At 47.5% G+C, this 17,514-nt stretch overlaps 2 protein-coding genes across 6 annotated transcripts in view; one reads left to right on the top strand and one right to left on the bottom strand.

Moving 5' to 3' along the window:
• Positions 1-4,371: 4,371 nt before the first annotated feature.
• RGS9BP (regulator of G protein signaling 9 binding protein) lies at positions 4,372-7,678 on the bottom strand. The gene has a single exon (XM_023649481.2). It carries the CDS (start codon positions 6,788-6,790, stop codon positions 6,083-6,085), a length of 708 nt encoding a protein of 235 aa, XP_023505249.2. The 5' UTR covers positions 6,791-7,678; the 3' UTR covers positions 4,372-6,082.
• Positions 7,679-7,690: 12 nt separating this feature from the next.
• Positions 7,691-17,514, top strand: part of ANKRD27 (ankyrin repeat domain 27) — a 46,998-nt gene continuing 37,174 nt past the window's right edge. For 2 of the 5 annotated variants that reach the window (XM_070224002.1, XM_023649479.2), the window contains exons 1-2: positions 7,691-7,996; positions 16,824-16,955. In XM_070224002.1, coding sequence (XP_070080103.1) covers positions 16,854-16,955 — 102 coding nt within the window. In that variant the 5' untranslated portion in view covers positions 7,691-7,996; positions 16,824-16,853. Of the gene's footprint in view, positions 7,997-8,090; positions 8,303-16,540; positions 16,669-16,823; positions 16,956-17,514 lie in introns of those variants that run through there. The other 3 variants (XM_070224001.1, XM_005596122.4, XM_001489718.5) reach the window with 3 other exon arrangements.

Below are 17,514 nucleotides of genomic sequence, written 5' to 3'. Positions count from 1 at the left end.
CTTTCTCTCATTTAACAAGTTTATCTAGTTTTAACCTTCAAACTTATTTCTAGAAGAGTTTACCTGTTATGGAAAGTTAAATGTTTTCATATATATATTTTTTGCCCAACCATCCCATTTTTAGGACTTCTAAAGTAGTATGCAAATAATAACAGGAGTGGCTGCCAACATTTCTTGAGTGCTGTGCTTCTAGGCTGAAGTCTTATCTCAATATCCCTATGAAGTATATCCTATTATTACTCCTGTTGTAAAGATGAAGAAATTGAGGCCAGCGGGATTAAGGAACTTCTTCGGTGAGATCGGATCTGAACTCAGGTGCACCTTATTCCACAGTCAGTGCTCTTAACCTCAGTGCTGTTCTGAGGTTTCAAAACATGCTTCTGAAACACTCATACGTACAGAGAACAAATTGGTGGTAGCCAGAGGAAGGGCAAAATGAATGAAGGGGATAAGATGTACAAACTTCTGATCATAAAATAAATAAGTCGTGGGATATAACGTGCAGCATAGGGAATATGTCAACAATGTCGTAATAACCTTGTATGATGACAAATGGTTACTAGTCTTATTAGGGTGATCATTTTGTAATGTCAACTATACTTCAATTAAAAGAAAAAAATGCTTCTGATTCCCTGGGAGTAAGATTCCAAAAGTGTTTTGCTTTGCTTTTTTTGGGAAAAGGTTCTGAAATTGTTTCTTATTATGATTGAGACCCTAACTGTTAAAGTTTATATTTTAATAACAATAACATTTTTTAGACGATAAGAGCATTCAAAATTTTATTGTAAAAACAATATGACAACATAAAATAAAAATACTGAAAAAACACCATTCATAATCCCACAACCTTAACAAGTATTTTGATTTCTTTATATTTCCTTGTAGCTCTTCTGTACATGCCTAACACATACATATAGGCAGGGGACATTCACCTTTGTTTTCTGGCAACAGCATATTAAAAGCACTGTCCAAAATCATTTTGCCAACAGGAGCTCTCATTTGGCTTACTTACATTTATCATATAACTGTTATGGTTATAAAATTCTAAAGCTAAACACCAAAGAACAAGGATGCCCAAGATGTCATAGTACTGCAATGAAAACACCCAGAATCCTCCGTGGAATGAGATGAAAATAAGTAAATGAAAGAGAGGAATGCGTTTCCAGGACTCCATCTTGTCTTCATGGACACAGGGCTGTGGCATGTGGTCAGTTCCTGCACCTTTGATCATTTCTAAGAGCCAAAGAAACAGTATTTGAATATGACTTTGACCTGTGTTTACAGCCAAAGACCGTTCATGTGGAAACCTACTATGCTTCCCGGATTCCACCCTGCATTAAAAGATGAGTATAATCGTATTGTAGAAAAGCACTTGGAGATTTATAATCCTAGGGTATTTCTGAACATCTCTTTATGTAATGAAATCTCTGAAGGGTAAATATGTTGATCAGGACATTCACTTCAATTCAAAGGTGCATGAAGAAGATTAAGGATACTTTTTAAAAAATCACAACAGTTGAGGGGCTGGCCCCGTGGCCGAGTGGTTAAGTTCGCGCGCTCCGCTGCAGGCGTCCCAGTGTTTCGTTGGTTCGAATCCTGGGCGCGGACATGGCACTGCTCGTCAGACCACGCTGAGGCGGCGTCCCACATACCACAACTAGAAGAACCCACAACGAGAAATATACAACTATGTACTGGGGGGCTTTGGGGAGAAAAAGGAAAAAATAGAATCTTTAAAAAAAAAAAAAATCACAACAGTTGATAGCTGAGTCATTTGAAGGTGCCTTTTCCGACTAAGTCATAAATGCTGCATGTTGTCTTTAAGTTTTTACTGATTAATAGTTTTAGTTAGAAGCGTCATTCAAACAGTAGACGTGAAACCTTTAATTCCACCTTGGATATGATTCCACCTACAAAGCACCCCATGCTGGTCTAGTTTCCCAATAGCAGGCAGTTCTGAGGGCACCAGGTTACTTCCAAAATAGGATTCTCCCAGCCTCCATGACAAACGACACGGTTTCGAATCTGTAATTCACTAGAGTCACTTTACGTATCCCGATTCCTGGGTAAAACAAACTGTTTAATAAATGCTAGGCTTTCCTGGACTCAGACATAGAGTCTGAATTTAAATTCCTAATCTAATTTAAATACTATAAATAAGCAGCATTTACACAAATTTGCTTTTAAGTCCATCCACTAATTCTGATATGGACTAAATTCACAGTAAGCTTAATTCATCTTGATTTTTAAAATTCACATGGAATTTTACCAACAGACTAATTTTAGACAATAACCACCAAAGTGTAAGATTCCATTTCAGTATGTACCAAAACCAACAAGAACCCAAAAAATCCAAACATACAAAATAACCCTTTCTTGTTTAATTGGATTGTTAAATGTTTTAAGCTGTGGAAGGGACCTTTGAGTTAATCACTCAGGACTCCCCCATTTCACCAATGAGGAAGGCGAGGCACTGGGAGGTCAGTGACTTGTCTGAGGTACTTGGAGAGAGAGGTAGAGCCCCCAGCCAGCACAGCTGGTCTGGCCTTGAAGGAGGAGGCACTCCCCAAAGGAACGCAGAGGCGAGTCCTACAGCCCTTTATTTCTCAGGCTGACATACAGGCTCACACTTTGGGGCTCAAATTCTTAACAAGCATTTACAGAACAGAGAACTACATTCTGAAAAGAAACCAAGTAGCTAAAAATGTATCAGTGTGCACGTTGAAAAGGAAAATGCAGCATTATCAGAGTCCTCGTGTGACCCACAACTCTCTTTAACCAAAGCTACTGTTCAGTCCTTCACCATCGCACATAGCTCATGCAGCTTACTGTAAACCTTAGGTAAATCAGGAAGTTTATGCTCTAATTTTATTTACCAAAAGTACTTTCCCTTTCAGCATTGAATAGCAGAAGTTCTTACAGCACAGAAAAAAGAGTTTGCCAGGCATCATTTTTTTTTCTCCAAACATTATTAGGTGTTTGTTGTTGTTGTTTTACTAATAGCAATGGGTCAAAGTTCCCATGCTAAGTGCCATGACATTCCAAGTTCTTGTCTTCTTCATATCAGATAAAGCAGTACTGTTTTCCCAAAAGAGAAGCCCAGGATGTTTTCTCTTTTCAGATATTTAATTTTACAAGAGATTCATAACAGTATTTAACTTTGGAAGTAAAGATCTATCCTTTTACTTGTGTCTTTAATTTGAGCAAGTAGATGTTCTCTACCATAGACTTTAACATTGACCTCATCAGATATACCCTATATTAAACACTTTGCCTTTTTGTCTTTTTCTATCACTTGTATCATAGCATAAGATCATACTAAATGATTTTAGAAAATTAATGACTTTAATATCAAACATCTAAATTGAATCAGGCTTTGGTCAGAAAGCAATCTCTTGAATTATATATAGAAATAAGAGTAGAGAGACAGAGAGAGCAGCCTGATGCTCAAGCAGAAAGTGATTTTGCTTGCATATACAGCAAAAGTTCTATTAGGCAATGTTGTAACTCCAAATAATGCCAAATATTACGAATGCTTAAAATCTTCAAGGTGAAAGAGTTGTCTAGGTTAACAGGTCCATGGGATAAATATGTATTATAATTCAGCTTTTTTTTTTTTGAGGAAGAGTAGCCCTGAGCTAGCATTGGCTGCCAATCCTCCTCTTTTTGCTGAGGAAGACTGGTCCTGAGCTAACATCCGTGCCCATCTTCCTGTACTTTACATGTGGAATGCCTACCACAGCACAGCTTGCCAAGCGGTGCCATGTCAGCACCCGGGATCCGAACTGGTGAACCCTGGGCCGCCAAAGTGGAACAGGCGCACTTAACCACTGCGCCATCGGGCCGGCCCCCAGCTTTTTTTTTTTTTTTTTTTTGCAACATTTTATCACTAATTTCAGTTGGCAGAGGACTCTCAGAATCTCAGGTACACATCTGATTACACATATAAGTAAATGCTCAAGGATTTGCCAAGTGGGTGGAAAAAGTGACAACAAAGAAATTTGCCCCAATTGCTTTAAGGATTACACAACTTCTCATGGGTGGTTTCTTTAATAAGTTCTGCTGAACAATTATTTTTCCATGAACAAAAACACTTTGATAAGAACAGAGAGTCATGGTCTTAGAAACAGAATATATTTAGGGCTTGGTTTTCAGTGATATTTTCCAACACTGGGTCACCATACGCCTCAGCTTCCTCTCACCTGAGAGAGATGAGACTTTGGGGAAGGAGACAGAGATGCCATGTTGTGCTGTGTGTGGGAGGAGGAAGACAGGAGTCAGAAAACTTTCCATATCATCTCTGAAGTTACCCTGGGCCAGCAGGTGCAAAAGAATTTGACATGGCCCCTATTCAGATTCACCCAGACTGAATGAGGCAGAAGGAATTCTTTTTATTAGTTATCGTTGTAAAATTTTTGACCTTGTGGCTCTCTTTAAAGCCATGATCACAGACACAAACAAACAGATCCCACCTTTCCACTGTTACAGGTACTGGAGTCTGTGCGCCGAGGAGGAGTGGAGTGGGCTGGGCTGGGAGTGGGGCCCTCAGGACTGGTTGAGCACTCCTGCTGCTATTTGTCTCTGCCCCTTGGCCCTCCAACTTGCCCTTGTGAAAAACTGCCAGGTCCCTCCTCCTGGTCCCCTTTCTCACTTCGGGGGTAAAAAAGAAAGAAAAAAATCCTCGTCAGTTTTTAACCAAACCAAAGTCTCTGGATTTTATTTCAGATTCTCTTTAGAGTTAAATGCATTTGTTTTCTCAGCCTTACTTCCCCAATGATTCTCTCTTAGGACCACAGGTGGGAGCCGGTGGCTCCTCTCTGGTAAATTCCAGCCTGGACCCATTTCCTTATTTAGTGACCAAAAGAAGCATCGGCCGCTTAACTTCTGTCATTTACACCTGTGGTTCCAGTAGGTTATGCCATGATCTCCTGCCTTCCAGAAGATCGATTTTAAAAATAGATGCAGATGTATATTTAGTAACGTAAGTATATAAGTAAAGACTTCTATGTTTGACTTATTGGCAAGTATGAATTCGTGACCAAATGTCCTTCATAAAAAACCAGCTTTGAGAGTACACAATGTGGTTACGTGATTTTTTCTTTCAAATGATTGTTTTTAAAAAGCTTCTGAAATTCCAAGTTAAAGCTGTTACATTCTAACCCAGTCTCGGGGCTAATTGGCTCAAAACCTCTGTGGCCAGTGATGCCACTTCACCGTCTCAGGAGGCGGTGTTGGGGTCAGGGAGCTGTGCAGCTCCCTTCCAAAGCCGGCTCTCCTACTGGCCAGCAAGCAAATTCCAAGGGATAGACAGGATTAAGGACACCAAAGAGGATTCCCCAGCCCTCCCCCAACGGAGGATCAAAAACTGCTCTAGTTCTGGAACAAAAATAAGCCCCAGCGGAGGAGAAAGTGCCTGTTTAAACAGCATGTAGCTCTTTCCAAAGCTTGCACCCCTCCATTTCAACGCGCAAGAGTGTGCAGTGGATCCAAGCCCGTGAGGGCAGGTTCACCAGCCCTTCCCTGGTTTCCTAGGCAGAGTCAGACCCTGCGCGGGAGATCGTGACCCCAAACCTCTTCTAGCCGCTTTTGGTGACTAACGGATAAAATCCACCAAAAAGCGCAATCACGCGCCATAGAGAAAGCACTTTGATGACCTTCTATTTGCATACTCTCCTAAACTTAGGACCCAAAGGATTAAGGTAATAAAAACTGCTTACATCTTATTGCAATTTGTTTCCTGTCTAAGAAACGCCCCAGCAGCACATGGGGTAACCCATTAACTCGGAGGAATCTGGGGTCACTGTGGCCGGTTTTCTATTAATAGGGGATAAAGCTCTTGCATACATTAGCGGTAATGCCTCGGCGGCCCGCAAAAAATTAACTCCTCTCCGGCCAGCAAGAGGAAACCAGGTTCTCCCCAAGGAGATGTGTGCTTGAAACACGCGTGTAGACGTACACACATAGGGTTTTAGAACCGCTTCCCTTAAACATGCCAGATCCCCTTTCCATCCCGCTTGCGGTCTTTCCTGGAGGGGTGCCCCTGGGGAGGAGGTGGTGGCTCTGGTGAGCCGTCGGGTCTCGGTCAGCTCAGCTTCGCCACGCACACAGCTAGGGCCACAGCCACCAGCAGCACAGCGCTGAAAACCGCGGCGGCCAGAGCCTTGCTCAGATCGCAGGGCCTCCTGCGCCCTTCTGTGGAGACGCCGCCCACCGAAGAGGCGCCGGCGCCGGATAGGAGCTCGGCGCCCGCTGCCTGCCGCGCCTGCACCGTCCAGCGGGGTACGTTGACCTTCATCTCCATGTCGTGGATCATCTCGCCCACCTGAAGGACCTCCCGCTCCAGCTCGCGCAGGTCGTTCACGTCGAAGTCGCGCTCCGCCTCATGCCGCAGGCTGCGGACGCTCAGGGCGCGCGCCGCTATGCCCGCCGCACCGCCCGTCACGCCCGTGTGCACAAGCGGCCGCCGCGGCGCGTGCAGCGGGAACGCCGTGCCCAGCGCCAGCGCACGCCGCATGTCGGCTTCCAGAAGATCCAGGCAGCCGGAGAAGGCCACCCAAAGGCGCTCGAACTCGGCGCGCTCCTCGGCGCCCAGGCCCCGGTCGCGCAGCGCGGCCGTCAGCTGGGCGCGGGCGGCCACCGCCAGCTCCTGCGCCTTCTGGCGCGTCTTCTGCAGCTCCTCCCGCAGGTTCTGCGAATCCGCCGAGCTGCCGACGGTCAGCACCAGGTGGTGGTAGCATGCTGTCGCCTTGTTGAGCGCGTCCAGCAGCGCCTTGCACTCCTCCCTCGCCATGGCGGTGCGCTCCGCCGCAGCCCGGCGTCCTGCGCCCCTCTCGGCCTCACGCCCTCAGCGCGGCAGGACGCGGCCAGACCCGACGACAGCCCCTGGCTGGGCGGTCCGAGCGCTCCTCATGGCCCGAGACTAGGTCGGCGCTGCCGCTGCTGTCGACGGAGCCCGCTCGGGACCCGCGACGTGCGCCTCCGCAGACCGGGAGCAGAGAGGAAGCTCCGTTAGCTGCCTCCCGTCCCCTCGTCCATCCTCCCCAGAGGCGCTCCACGTCACACGCCGAGTCTCTGCAGGGCCCTCGCCTCCACGGTAGTCCCGTGCGAGGCCCGGTTTGCGGTCCCCATGCTCCTCTGGTGCCGATGCCAGGGCTGGCCGGCCGCCGAGCCGCGCTCCGCCTTAGCCGCTGCCAAGGGCGGCTGGGTCGCGTTTCTTAGGATCCGCCCACCCCCGCCCGGCCTTGCTGGGCGCTTCCAGCCCCTGGACCAGGGATAGGCGGGGCCCCGCGAGGGGAGGTCACGTGTAGGTCCCCTTCTCCCCCTCTTCCGCACCCCACGTAAATTCTGTAAGTTCTGGAATACTAGCGCTTGGCAGATCCAGCCCTCCTCTGTATTACGGATGGGGAAACTGAGGCCCAGGTAAAAAAGGGGGCCTAGGTCACGCGACGTCCACACAATTGAGGGGTAGAACACAGGGACCCTGACTCCTAGACCCTGCCAGCGACAGGAGTGGTGTGCCTCATAGGAATGGGCACCTCCATCTTCTAAAGAGAGCAACAAAAGGCGACCTGCCGGGCCTGACGGCCCCCGGGTCTCCCCATCCGGGTCGAGCCCGCGTTCCAGCGTGCGAGCTTGGACCCCACCCGGAGTGTCGGATCTGCTCTAGGCCCCGCCCCTTCCCGTCACGGGCACGCGCAGTAGGCGGCTCCGGGCTGGTCCAGCCCGAGTAGGAAGCGCTGTGCACCGCCTGAGCCCCACCCTCGGCTGGGTGGGCTCAATGATTGCTCTGCGCACACGTCACTCCGGACAAGGACGGCCGCGTATTGGGCTGACCGGGGGCCTTGAGGCGCGGCTCCGCCCAACGGCGGAGTAAGGGGTGGGCGGTGGGGCAGAGCTGCCGCGCTGGGGTCGTGAGCTCTGAGGCGTGAGCCTAGGGGCCGCGAGGTGTCGCCGCCGCTCAGGGAAGGGCAAGGAGTGAAACTATGTAGCCTTTTAAGTAAGTGTCCTCTCTCCCGCTTGCTCCGCGCCTGCCTTCCCGCGAGACGGCTGCGCCGCGGGGCCCGGAGCCCGGGCGGGGCCCCGGAGCGGGAAGGGGGAGGGGCTCTTTCCTCTCCGCGCCGGCGCCCCAGGCTGGGCGGGTACCCCCCAGCCCCGGGCCCCCCAGGCCCTGGCCCCGCGCCGGTGCACTGCCGCGTCCTCGCTCTGCGGGGCCCGCCTGCCGCCGGGCTCGCTCTGCCCCTCGTGTCCGTTGGGGTCGGGGTGGCGAAGAATGCGCCCTCTGACCTCCGCGGCTCCAGGACTGGTCTGCGGGTCCGGGGTCCCGGGAGCTGAGACTTGGGGGCAGTGGGCGGGTCCGTCGCTGTGCCCTGAGTGGCCTCCGTGGTTTGCGGGCGGCCTGGCCGGGCCGGTGGAGGAGAGGCTGTGGGTGGGGGTCCAGCGCCTCGGGCCGGGCTTTTGTGGTCCCCAGGGGTGATGAAGGCGCGGGAAAGGGAGGAGGGAATCCCCACCTGCCTGCCTGCCTGCCTCCCTGCCTCTCGCGGGGCGGGGTCTCCTGGTCCTGCTGGGTGAAGATTACTCCAGGAAAACTCTTAAGTACCAGGAGATGTTCCGGACTCTGGGTCTGTTCAGTTCTCTTCGTTGAAATTGGACTGCCCATAGGTGCATCCTTTAGGCGGCCGGCTGTGGCCAGGGCTTGGACGCTCTGGGCCTTGGCCATTCTCTTCGGTGAAGGGTCTCAGCTGCTCCCCGGCCGAAAGGGGGCCTTGACGGGGGAAGAGTAGTTTTCAGGATGAAGTGTGTAAAGGAGGGAGAACCCATCTCTTTGGGGAGCTTTGGGGATAACAGAGGGAGACCAGAAGTGAGAGGCCGGCGATGCCAAGTAGAGAAGTTGAGAATTCCTCTAGTAGGGAGTGGAGGGGGAGGTCGCAGAAGAATCCTGTACAGATCTCAGCATTGGAAAGATAGCTTCGTTGTCTTTCGCTGACAGCTTCGGGTGAGATCTGGAAGGCAGAGCCCTTAGGCCTCGGAGGAGGAAGTGCAGGACGGGAGCAGAAACATACTTCTGAAGAGCCTTAGTGGCAGGAAAGCAGTTGGGGCTCTAAAGTTGGTAGATGCCTTGGGTGAGCTCTCTCCACCTCGGCTTGTCACCTGAAATAATCCTGCCTCACAGGGTTGCTGGGGGAGTGAGCAGTAGTGTCTGCATAGGGCTGAGGTCGAGGTCTTGAGTTTTGGACTGTGTTGCCCTGTGAGGGCAGCTGCTGGATGCTTGTCGTGCACACGTCTGTGTGCTGTTAGTGTTTGTGTCACGGCTCTCCCCCTGTTTATGAATTGCCAGGATTAGGTTGGTGTCCACAGACTTCATCCTCTCCTAGAGGAGCAGAGGAATGTGACCTTGTGATGCTAGATACAGACCTAGCAAGGATTCGGACCTGAGGAACCCAGACCTGGTTTGTCGTGGAGTTGCTTCCACACCTGAGAGACACTGGGAAGTGGCCCGTGGAGCTCCTGCTCTTCTGCCCAAGATGCTGGCAGGCAGATGGGTGCTGGTGGCTCTGCCTGCGACTCCAGGAGCAGAGCCGTGAAGTGGCTTTCTGAGGACAGTTGTGCTCCTTCACACTTTCCTCCTCTCCCGGGGGTCACACCCCTCTTCCAGCCCTGAGCCCTTCTCTCCCTCCGTGACCCTCCACATTCCAGCTGTCGCTGTGTTGAGCCGGCACTCTGTTCCTGGCTTTGTGCCGGTGCCTGCATGGCTGCTTGCGGCCAGCCCATCACCTCCCCTAGATAAGGCCAGTGGATTTCCAGCTCCTGTGAGAGATGATCCCTCTCTGGGAACTCGAGCCTCCTCTGACCCCCCGCTATCATTTTGTTCAAGTGGATGCACAGTTACTGGTTACTTACAGTGACCCAGGTGGCCGGGGCAGTCTGCGTGCTTTGAAGAAGAGCTTTGAGAAAAATATGGACAGGATCCATAGACAACACAGGCCAGAGGACACACGTGACTGTAATACCATACATTACGTCGTCAGATTGCTTCCGTTTGGTATTACACATAGATAAATAGAAAGTTTTCCCTTTTTGCGTTTTCCTTCTGAATTACAAATTAAATCAGCTGGAGAATATTGCTCATCAGTTGGAAAATATACCTGGTCAGGGTCGTGGGTCAGGGCTCTGGAAGGGGGAGCAGCCACAGCAGTCAGGTTTCAGCAGGGAGCGCGTCTCTGCACGGCGCAGACTTTCCTGTGCTGGATTCTGCAGAGCCAGCCTGCATGCTGTCACCAGATGGTCCCTGACCGCTCAGACTCATCCGGGCTGGCAGGACGGTTGAAGACCACAAAACCACGAGTGTCCACACTGTCTCCTGAAACGCCTGATACTGGTTTGAGGCCTCGCCTGGCTCTCCTGCTCAGAGAGTAACCTCAGATAACTCATGTTCAGGGGCATTTGGTATCTCTCACTAGCTTCACTGGATTTTCAGTAAATCACTCCATCATTTAAGCTTAGGTAGAGGTGGAACTTTTTCTTAAAGGAGTTTTATGAGAGAGTTCACTCGTCTTTCCATTTTTACAAGGAAAAGTCAGTTTACTTTGCATGTTATTTTTCAAATATAAAATTCTTACAAGTAAACTTGTCAGGATATTAAATTATTTTTAAGCATGTACCCCTATATTATTTGTATATATATAAATATTTATGCATATTTAATATCTGTGTACCCCAGAGAGTTCAACTCTGGCATTAAGCACCGGATAGTATGCGATTATTATATATTTTTAACACTGGATAGAAAGGTTGAGAGCAGTGCTGGACAGAGCTCTTTGAAGCCCTGCTCCTGGACAGAGGGTTCAGTCATTGGAGGACTGCTGTCCAAGAGAAAGCAGGTGACTTGGGACTGAAAAACAGCAAGCTCTGTTCCATTCACCAGCAATGCTTGCTAGGGGTCTTGCGTGCTGACACAGTTGACGCATTTGAATGGAATGTTTTGATGTGGCATTCAGGGCCTTCCCTCTCTGACCCTCTCTGTTTGGCTTCTTATTATTTCCCTGGACTCATCTTCTCATCCCGTCAAAAAAAGTTTACCTTTAGGTTTTCTGTTCCTGCTTCCTGAACCTCTGGCCCTGCTCTGGTCCCTGCCAGGGATCCCTCCCGCACTGCCCACCCCCTTCCCTTCCTGCTGCTCCCTTCCCTATCTGGTCCTTCCCTTTCCCAGCACTGTTCTAGATTTGTTTTACTCTTCTGATGCCCATTCCTTGCCTCCCAGCTAGGTTGTTAGTACCTCCATCTTGGGGGCAGAGGTGTTGGTGCTCGGCCAGCGTCTTGCCTGAGGAGCAGAAGGAGTGTCCCTTCCCAGCTTTAATCTGACCATATCTCGTCCTGTTTGTCGTGTATTTTTTGGCCCAGCCATCTTTACTTTTACGCTCTGCCATGTAGAACCGGCTATGTCAGGAACCAGGAAGAATTTTGTTTTCTTGTGACTCTGTCCCAGCAAAATCACATTATCCACTTGTTGTGGTGGGGGCTCATAAAAGGATTATCTGGGCTCTGGTCATAATTGAATTCAACAATTCTCATCTCTGAATTGTTGCCGAGCTGTCTCTGGGGTCCAGGCAGGGATTATCCGGAGCCATTTTCCTGCTGGGATCTTTGCCCTAAGAGGATCTGCCGAGCTGAGGGGCTTCCTTTAGGCAGTCCCCAGGGGGGCCGCAGCCCAGACAGTCCGGCCAGGCCAGGCTGAGGGAATTCTGTGTGGCTGTCTGCCATGGGGACTTTTCCTTTGGGGGAAGTGAAGTATAGAACCTGGGCCTCTGTGGCTCATGAGATAACCCCTAATCCAGGTGTATTTATTTTACATGATGGGTCTAGTGGTTAAAGGGATGGGTGTTAGAATAAATTCTGATGTCTGTGTAACCTCGAGTTGGCCAGCTGAGCCTCAGTTTCTTCATCTGTGAAAAGGAGCTAATGATCCCTATAGTTATTGTGAGCATTAGTTATAGTTAGTTACCTGTAGTTATCATGAGCGTTCAAATGGGATGAGGATGTATAGAAGTTATCACAGTGCCTGGACCAATGGTGCTCTTGAATGGTGGCTGTCTTTATCATTAGCCATAAGGGGTAGAATTTATAGTGCCCTTATCCATACTGTTCTGGTGTTTCCCCAAAGAGGCATTTTGGAATATCATTAAATAGTGAAAAAGTAATTCAATTTTTCACTCATATTTTGTTCATCTGATTCTATCAAGGATGAGTTTACTTGGTAGTCATTAATAGTTGAGAATTTTCTCTTTTTAATGAAGAGAAGAGGCCTCAGGCTCAAGCTCAGAACCTTTGGCAGGAAATGGTATCTAGCAAGATTCTAAATAATGTCAAATGTTTTTATAATTTTTAATTTTAAGATTATCTTCTCTTTATGGGAAGTGACGCTGTTTTTCCATTTAAAGTAGTAATAGGGTTCTTTTTAAAATACATTTTAGAAGGGAGTAGGTGTTTAAAAGAAAAGGTCAGACGCTAGCAATAGAGCCATTGTGTACAGTTGTGCAGGTTATTCATTGCACAGGTGCCCTGCCCCAAGGGAGGGGAGGTGTTGGCAAACAGGCTGATACAGCCTGTGAGCTGCTTACCAAGCCATGTGCCCTGGCACAGGATTGTGGTGCTGGGAAGATGAGGTGCCTTTTTCTAATTCTCTCAAAGGCACCGTGTGGGCCAGCAGGTATGCAGTGTGGCAAAAATAGTGTAGGTGGCATGTAACTGGGAATCCTCCTGCAAGACAGGTACTCATATTCTCCGTTGCACAGACTGAGATGGAGGCTCAGAGAGGTGGAATGACATGGCTAGAACTCTAATTCCTTTTCTGTGCCCATTTTTCATACAGACACACCTCAGATGTTGCAGGTTCAGTGCCAAACCACTGTAATAAAGCAAATATCCCAATAAAGCAAGTCACATGAACTTTTTGGTTTTCTAGTGCAGATAAAAATTATGTTTACACTATACTGTGGTCTATTTAGTATTCGATAGCATTATGTCTAAAAACACAATGTACATACCTTAATAAATAATACTTTATTGCTAAAAAAAATGCTGTCCGAGGGGCTGGCCCCGTGGCCGAGTGGTTAAGTTCGCGTGCTCCGCTGCAGGCGGCCCAGTGTTTCGTTGGTTCGAATCCTGGGCGCGGACATGGCACTGCTCATCAAACCACGCTGAGGCAGCGTCCCACATGCCACAACTAGAAGAACCCACAACTAAGAATATACAACTATGTACCGGGGGGCTTTGGGGAGAAAAAGGAAAAAAAAAAAATAAAATCTTTAAAAAAAAAAAAAAAAATGCTGTCCGAGCCTTCAGAGAGTCATAACTCAGTAAAACCACACTGATGTGTGGTAAGGGGAGCAGGGGCAATGGAGGCCCCATTCACAACAGGAGCAAATCTATACAGAATATATAAATAATATCTAATAAAAGTTGTATATGATCTGTGATATTTATGGAGAAAATTTAATTGGAGGACATAGAAGAAGACATCCATGGAAAGACGTACCATATTCATGGATGATTAGATTCATTATTATAAAGATGTTGACTCTCCAGTCCATAAATTTAGTGCAGTTTCAATAAAAATCTCAACAGGATTTTTCATGGAATTAATAAGCTGATTCTAATTCATGTGACATTGTAAAGAATTAGGAATAACCAGACAGTTTTCGAGAACAAGGAAGGAGGCCTTTTTCTGTGAGTTAGCAAGGCTTATTATGAAGCTATAGTCATGGAAAATAATATGGTCTAGCCCTGCTCTCCAGTGTAATAGCCACTAGTCGCATGTGGCTATTAAGCACTTGAAATATGGCTAGTATGAATTGAGAAGTGCTGTAAATGTAAAGTACACACCAGACTTTGAAGACCTGGTAGGAGTAAAAAAGAATGTAAGATATGTCAGTAGTAATTTTTAAATATTGATCACATGTTGAAGATATAATACTTTGGATATATTAGGATAAATAAAATATATTATTAAAATTAATCTCACCTGTTTCTTTTTTAATGCGGCTACTAGAAAACTTAAAATCACATATGTAATTATGCATAATGTATATGTAATTACATTTCTCACAGATATCTGTTGGATGGCACTGGTCTAGACCATTGAAACAGAGTAGAGCCCAGAAACAGGCCAAACATATGGAAACTTGGAGTATGACCTGGGGAGCACTGTCAGCCTGTGTGAAGGGATAGACATTCAGAAGATGATGATGGGACGGTTGGCTTATGCTGTGGACTGAATGTTTGTGTCCCCCCTAGAATTCTTATGTGGAGGCTCTAATCTTTCCCTGTAATGATATTTGGAGGTGGGGCTTTGGGATCTAATTGGGCTTCGATTAGGTCATGAGGAGGGGGGCCCTCATGATGGAATTCATGCCCTTATAAAAAGAGGAAGAGGCAGGAGAACTCTCTCTCTGCCACGAGAGGATACAGCGAGAACATGGCCGTCTACTGCCCAGGAAGAGGGCCCTCACCAAGAACCACATCTGCTGGCATCTCGATCTTGGACTTGCCCGCCTCCAGAGCTGTGGGAAATAAGTGTTGTTTAAGCCGCCCACTCTGTGGTATTTTGTTATAGCCGCCTGAGCAGGCTAAGACAGCTTACCATGTTTAGGTGCTCAGTTTGTTGTATATATAAAAATAAAGAGGAATCAGAGACCGAAAATGAAAAACTTGAAGATTCTTACAAATTATAGGGACTATTTTTATGGCCTTGGAGTTGGAAAGGATGTGATTTTAGGTAGCTCTCTTTGCTGCATACCAAACCAGTCCAAATCTTATGGCTTGAAACTGCCGCAATTTATTATTTCCTAGTATTCTGTGGGCTGGCAGGGTGGTTCTTCTGCTGGTGTCACCTGAACTCACTCACGTAGCTACATTCAGCGGGCGGGGTGACTGTGCTCATTGGAGCGCCTGGGCCTCTCTCTTTCCCTGTGGTCTTTCATCCCGGGGGCTTCTTCATAGCACGGTGTTCTCAGGGTGCCACTCTCAAGAGAATGAGAGTGGGACCTGCAAGGCCTCTTGGGGCTGAGACTCAGAAATCACAGAGCATCAGTTCTCTCTGTTGGTTGGTTAAAGCAAATGACAGGGCTGGCTCAGATTCAAGGGGTGGTGAATTCTGATAGTGGGAATGGTGAAGTCACTTTGCAAAGGGGCATGCCAGATAATAGGGTTTCCTAAGATCCAAAAAACACTGACCATTAAGGCAAAGATTGACAAGTTCAACTACATTAAAATCAAACATTTCTATTTCTGAAAACAGACATTTGAAAAAATGAAAAGACAAGTCACAGATTGGGAGAAGATATTTACAACATCTTTTAGTATCCAGATATGTAAAGAACTCTAAATCATAAGAAAAAGGCCAACAACTCATTAGAAAAGTGGGCAAAAGATATGATAAGGTAGTTTCTGAACATAGGGAAATGATTAATTTCATTAGAGAAATGAAAAAGACAGCAAAGTACTATTTTATGCTCACAGACTGGCAGAAGTGAGATGATGAGACAGTGCTGAGGAGTGGTGGCTAGGATGTGATGTGAGGAATGGGAATGCTCATGTGCTTTTCATGGAGGTAGAAAGTGGTCCAGCGTTGTCAGCATCCGGTGACGGTGCAGATGGATGCTCCTTAGTGCCTCTCTTAGGGACATCCCTAGATAACGTGCTCAAGGAACACGGTAGGGTACAGGACTGTTCATTCCAGCATTGTTTGTAACGCTGAAGATGTGGGAGCAACTTAAACGTGGGATATTAGATGAATAAATTGTGTCATGTTCACTTAGTACACTGCACAGTAGACATTAGAGAATGAATGAGAGCTGTATGGATCAGTATGGATAGAACTTGAAAACATGTTGATTGAAAAGGGTATGCTCCAGAGCCAGTCCTGATGGCCTAATGGTTAAAGTTTGGCACGCTCTGCCTGGACAGCCCAGGTTCAGGTCCCAGGCACAGAACCACACCAGTCGTCTGTGAGTAGCCATGCTGTGGCTGTGGCTCATGTAGAAGAACTAGAAGGACTTACAACTAGAATATACAACTATGTACTGGGGCTCTGGGGATGGGGGCAAAAAAAAGAGGAAGATTGGCGACAGATGTTAGCTCAGGGTGAATATTTCCCTGCAGAAAAAAAAAAATTTCTTAAAAAAAAAAAAGGAAAAGGCTATGTCCCAGAATACTTATATTGTGGTACCATTTAGGTACATTTTCATGCCTATAAATCAATATTTTATATTATTTATGAGGACGTTAGTGTTAAAGGACTAGAAACATAGGCAAGACGGATGTACAGCAACTTCAGGAGAGTGGTTGCCTCTGAAGGGAGGAGAGGATGGGGTCGGGGGGGCACAGGGGGATTCCAGTCTACTCTACTCTATTTCCTACAGAAAATCTGAGGCAAAGGTGGCAAAGTGTTAAGATTTGTTAATTCTGGGCAGTGGGTTTGCATAATTAACTCTACTTTTCTGTATGCTTAAAATATTTCATTAAAAATATGTGCATATCTTTAAAAGGTCATAATTTTGGCCCTGTAGGTTCTTCTAAAAGTAGCCATTTTTACTGTTGCAATGACTTGGAGTTCAAGAAGATTTTCTGCACATGATTTGTACATTGAATCAGAAAAAGGACGTCTTGGAATTGGTGGGTTATCTTCGGTAATTCCTGATGGAGTGTTCAGTCTGTAGAGTAGAGTAATACGAGTCGGGGATGCTTTTTAGAAATTGCCAGATCAAGACCTTTATGTGTTATATAAATGCGAAAGTGGTCATTTACTGCTTTTTCCTCCCTTGTCCCAGGAGATTCACTTTGTCCCATCTGAAGTCCATATGGCTCTGTATGATGAAGATCTCATGAAAAATCCTTTCTATCTGGCTCTTCAGAAGTGGCGTCCTGACTTGTGCAGCAAGGTGGCCCAAATCCATGGCATTGTAAGTACATGGATCCCGAGGGTTGTCCTTCTCCTTTAGGCATGGACCGAGCGGTGCTGACGAGGCTGGAAGTATGGTGGACTTCAGAGCAGAATAAGTTCAGAGGGAGTCAGTGTCAGACTGTTCAGTGTAAGAAGCCTCAGACACGCTCTGTATGTGGATGAGCGGAGGGACCACCGTGAGCTGCTTCCTCCAGGAAGCCTCCTGGGACCGCCCTGGCCCAGGGTGTAATCCTTTCTCTGACCTCTCAGCCCTGTTGACACTGGTCTCACAGTATTCACCTCTGTTTCTTCTGTTTCCATGTTGACGGTGAGGGCTTCTCGAGGCAAAAATCATCTTCCTCCTTAGGGCCTCACGAGCCCTCGTCTGTGAGGTGGGTGCTCACTCCCGGAGAATAAGGGAACGTGGGAGCACATTTGTATGTTGCTTTCAAAGGCATTTCCTAAAGGGGAAGAGCTGTGGTGAAAGAACTTATGTAATAGAGGCCACAACCTCAAGAGCCCACAGGGGCAGCCGGGGAACAGGAATGAGAGAAGCATGTGAGAGAGACGGTGGCCTG

This window comes from Equus caballus, chromosome 10 (assembly GCF_041296265.1).
Source record: "Equus caballus isolate H_3958 breed thoroughbred chromosome 10, TB-T2T, whole genome shotgun sequence".
NCBI lineage: Eukaryota > Metazoa > Chordata > Mammalia > Perissodactyla > Equidae > Equus > Equus caballus.
This window is presented reverse-complemented; position numbering and strand designations above follow the sequence as displayed.

Coding starts and splice junctions, on each gene's coding strand:
- RGS9BP (XM_023649481.2), bottom strand. CDS start 6,790: ATGGCGAGGGAGGAGTGCAAGGCGCTGCTGGACGCGCTCAACAAGGCG.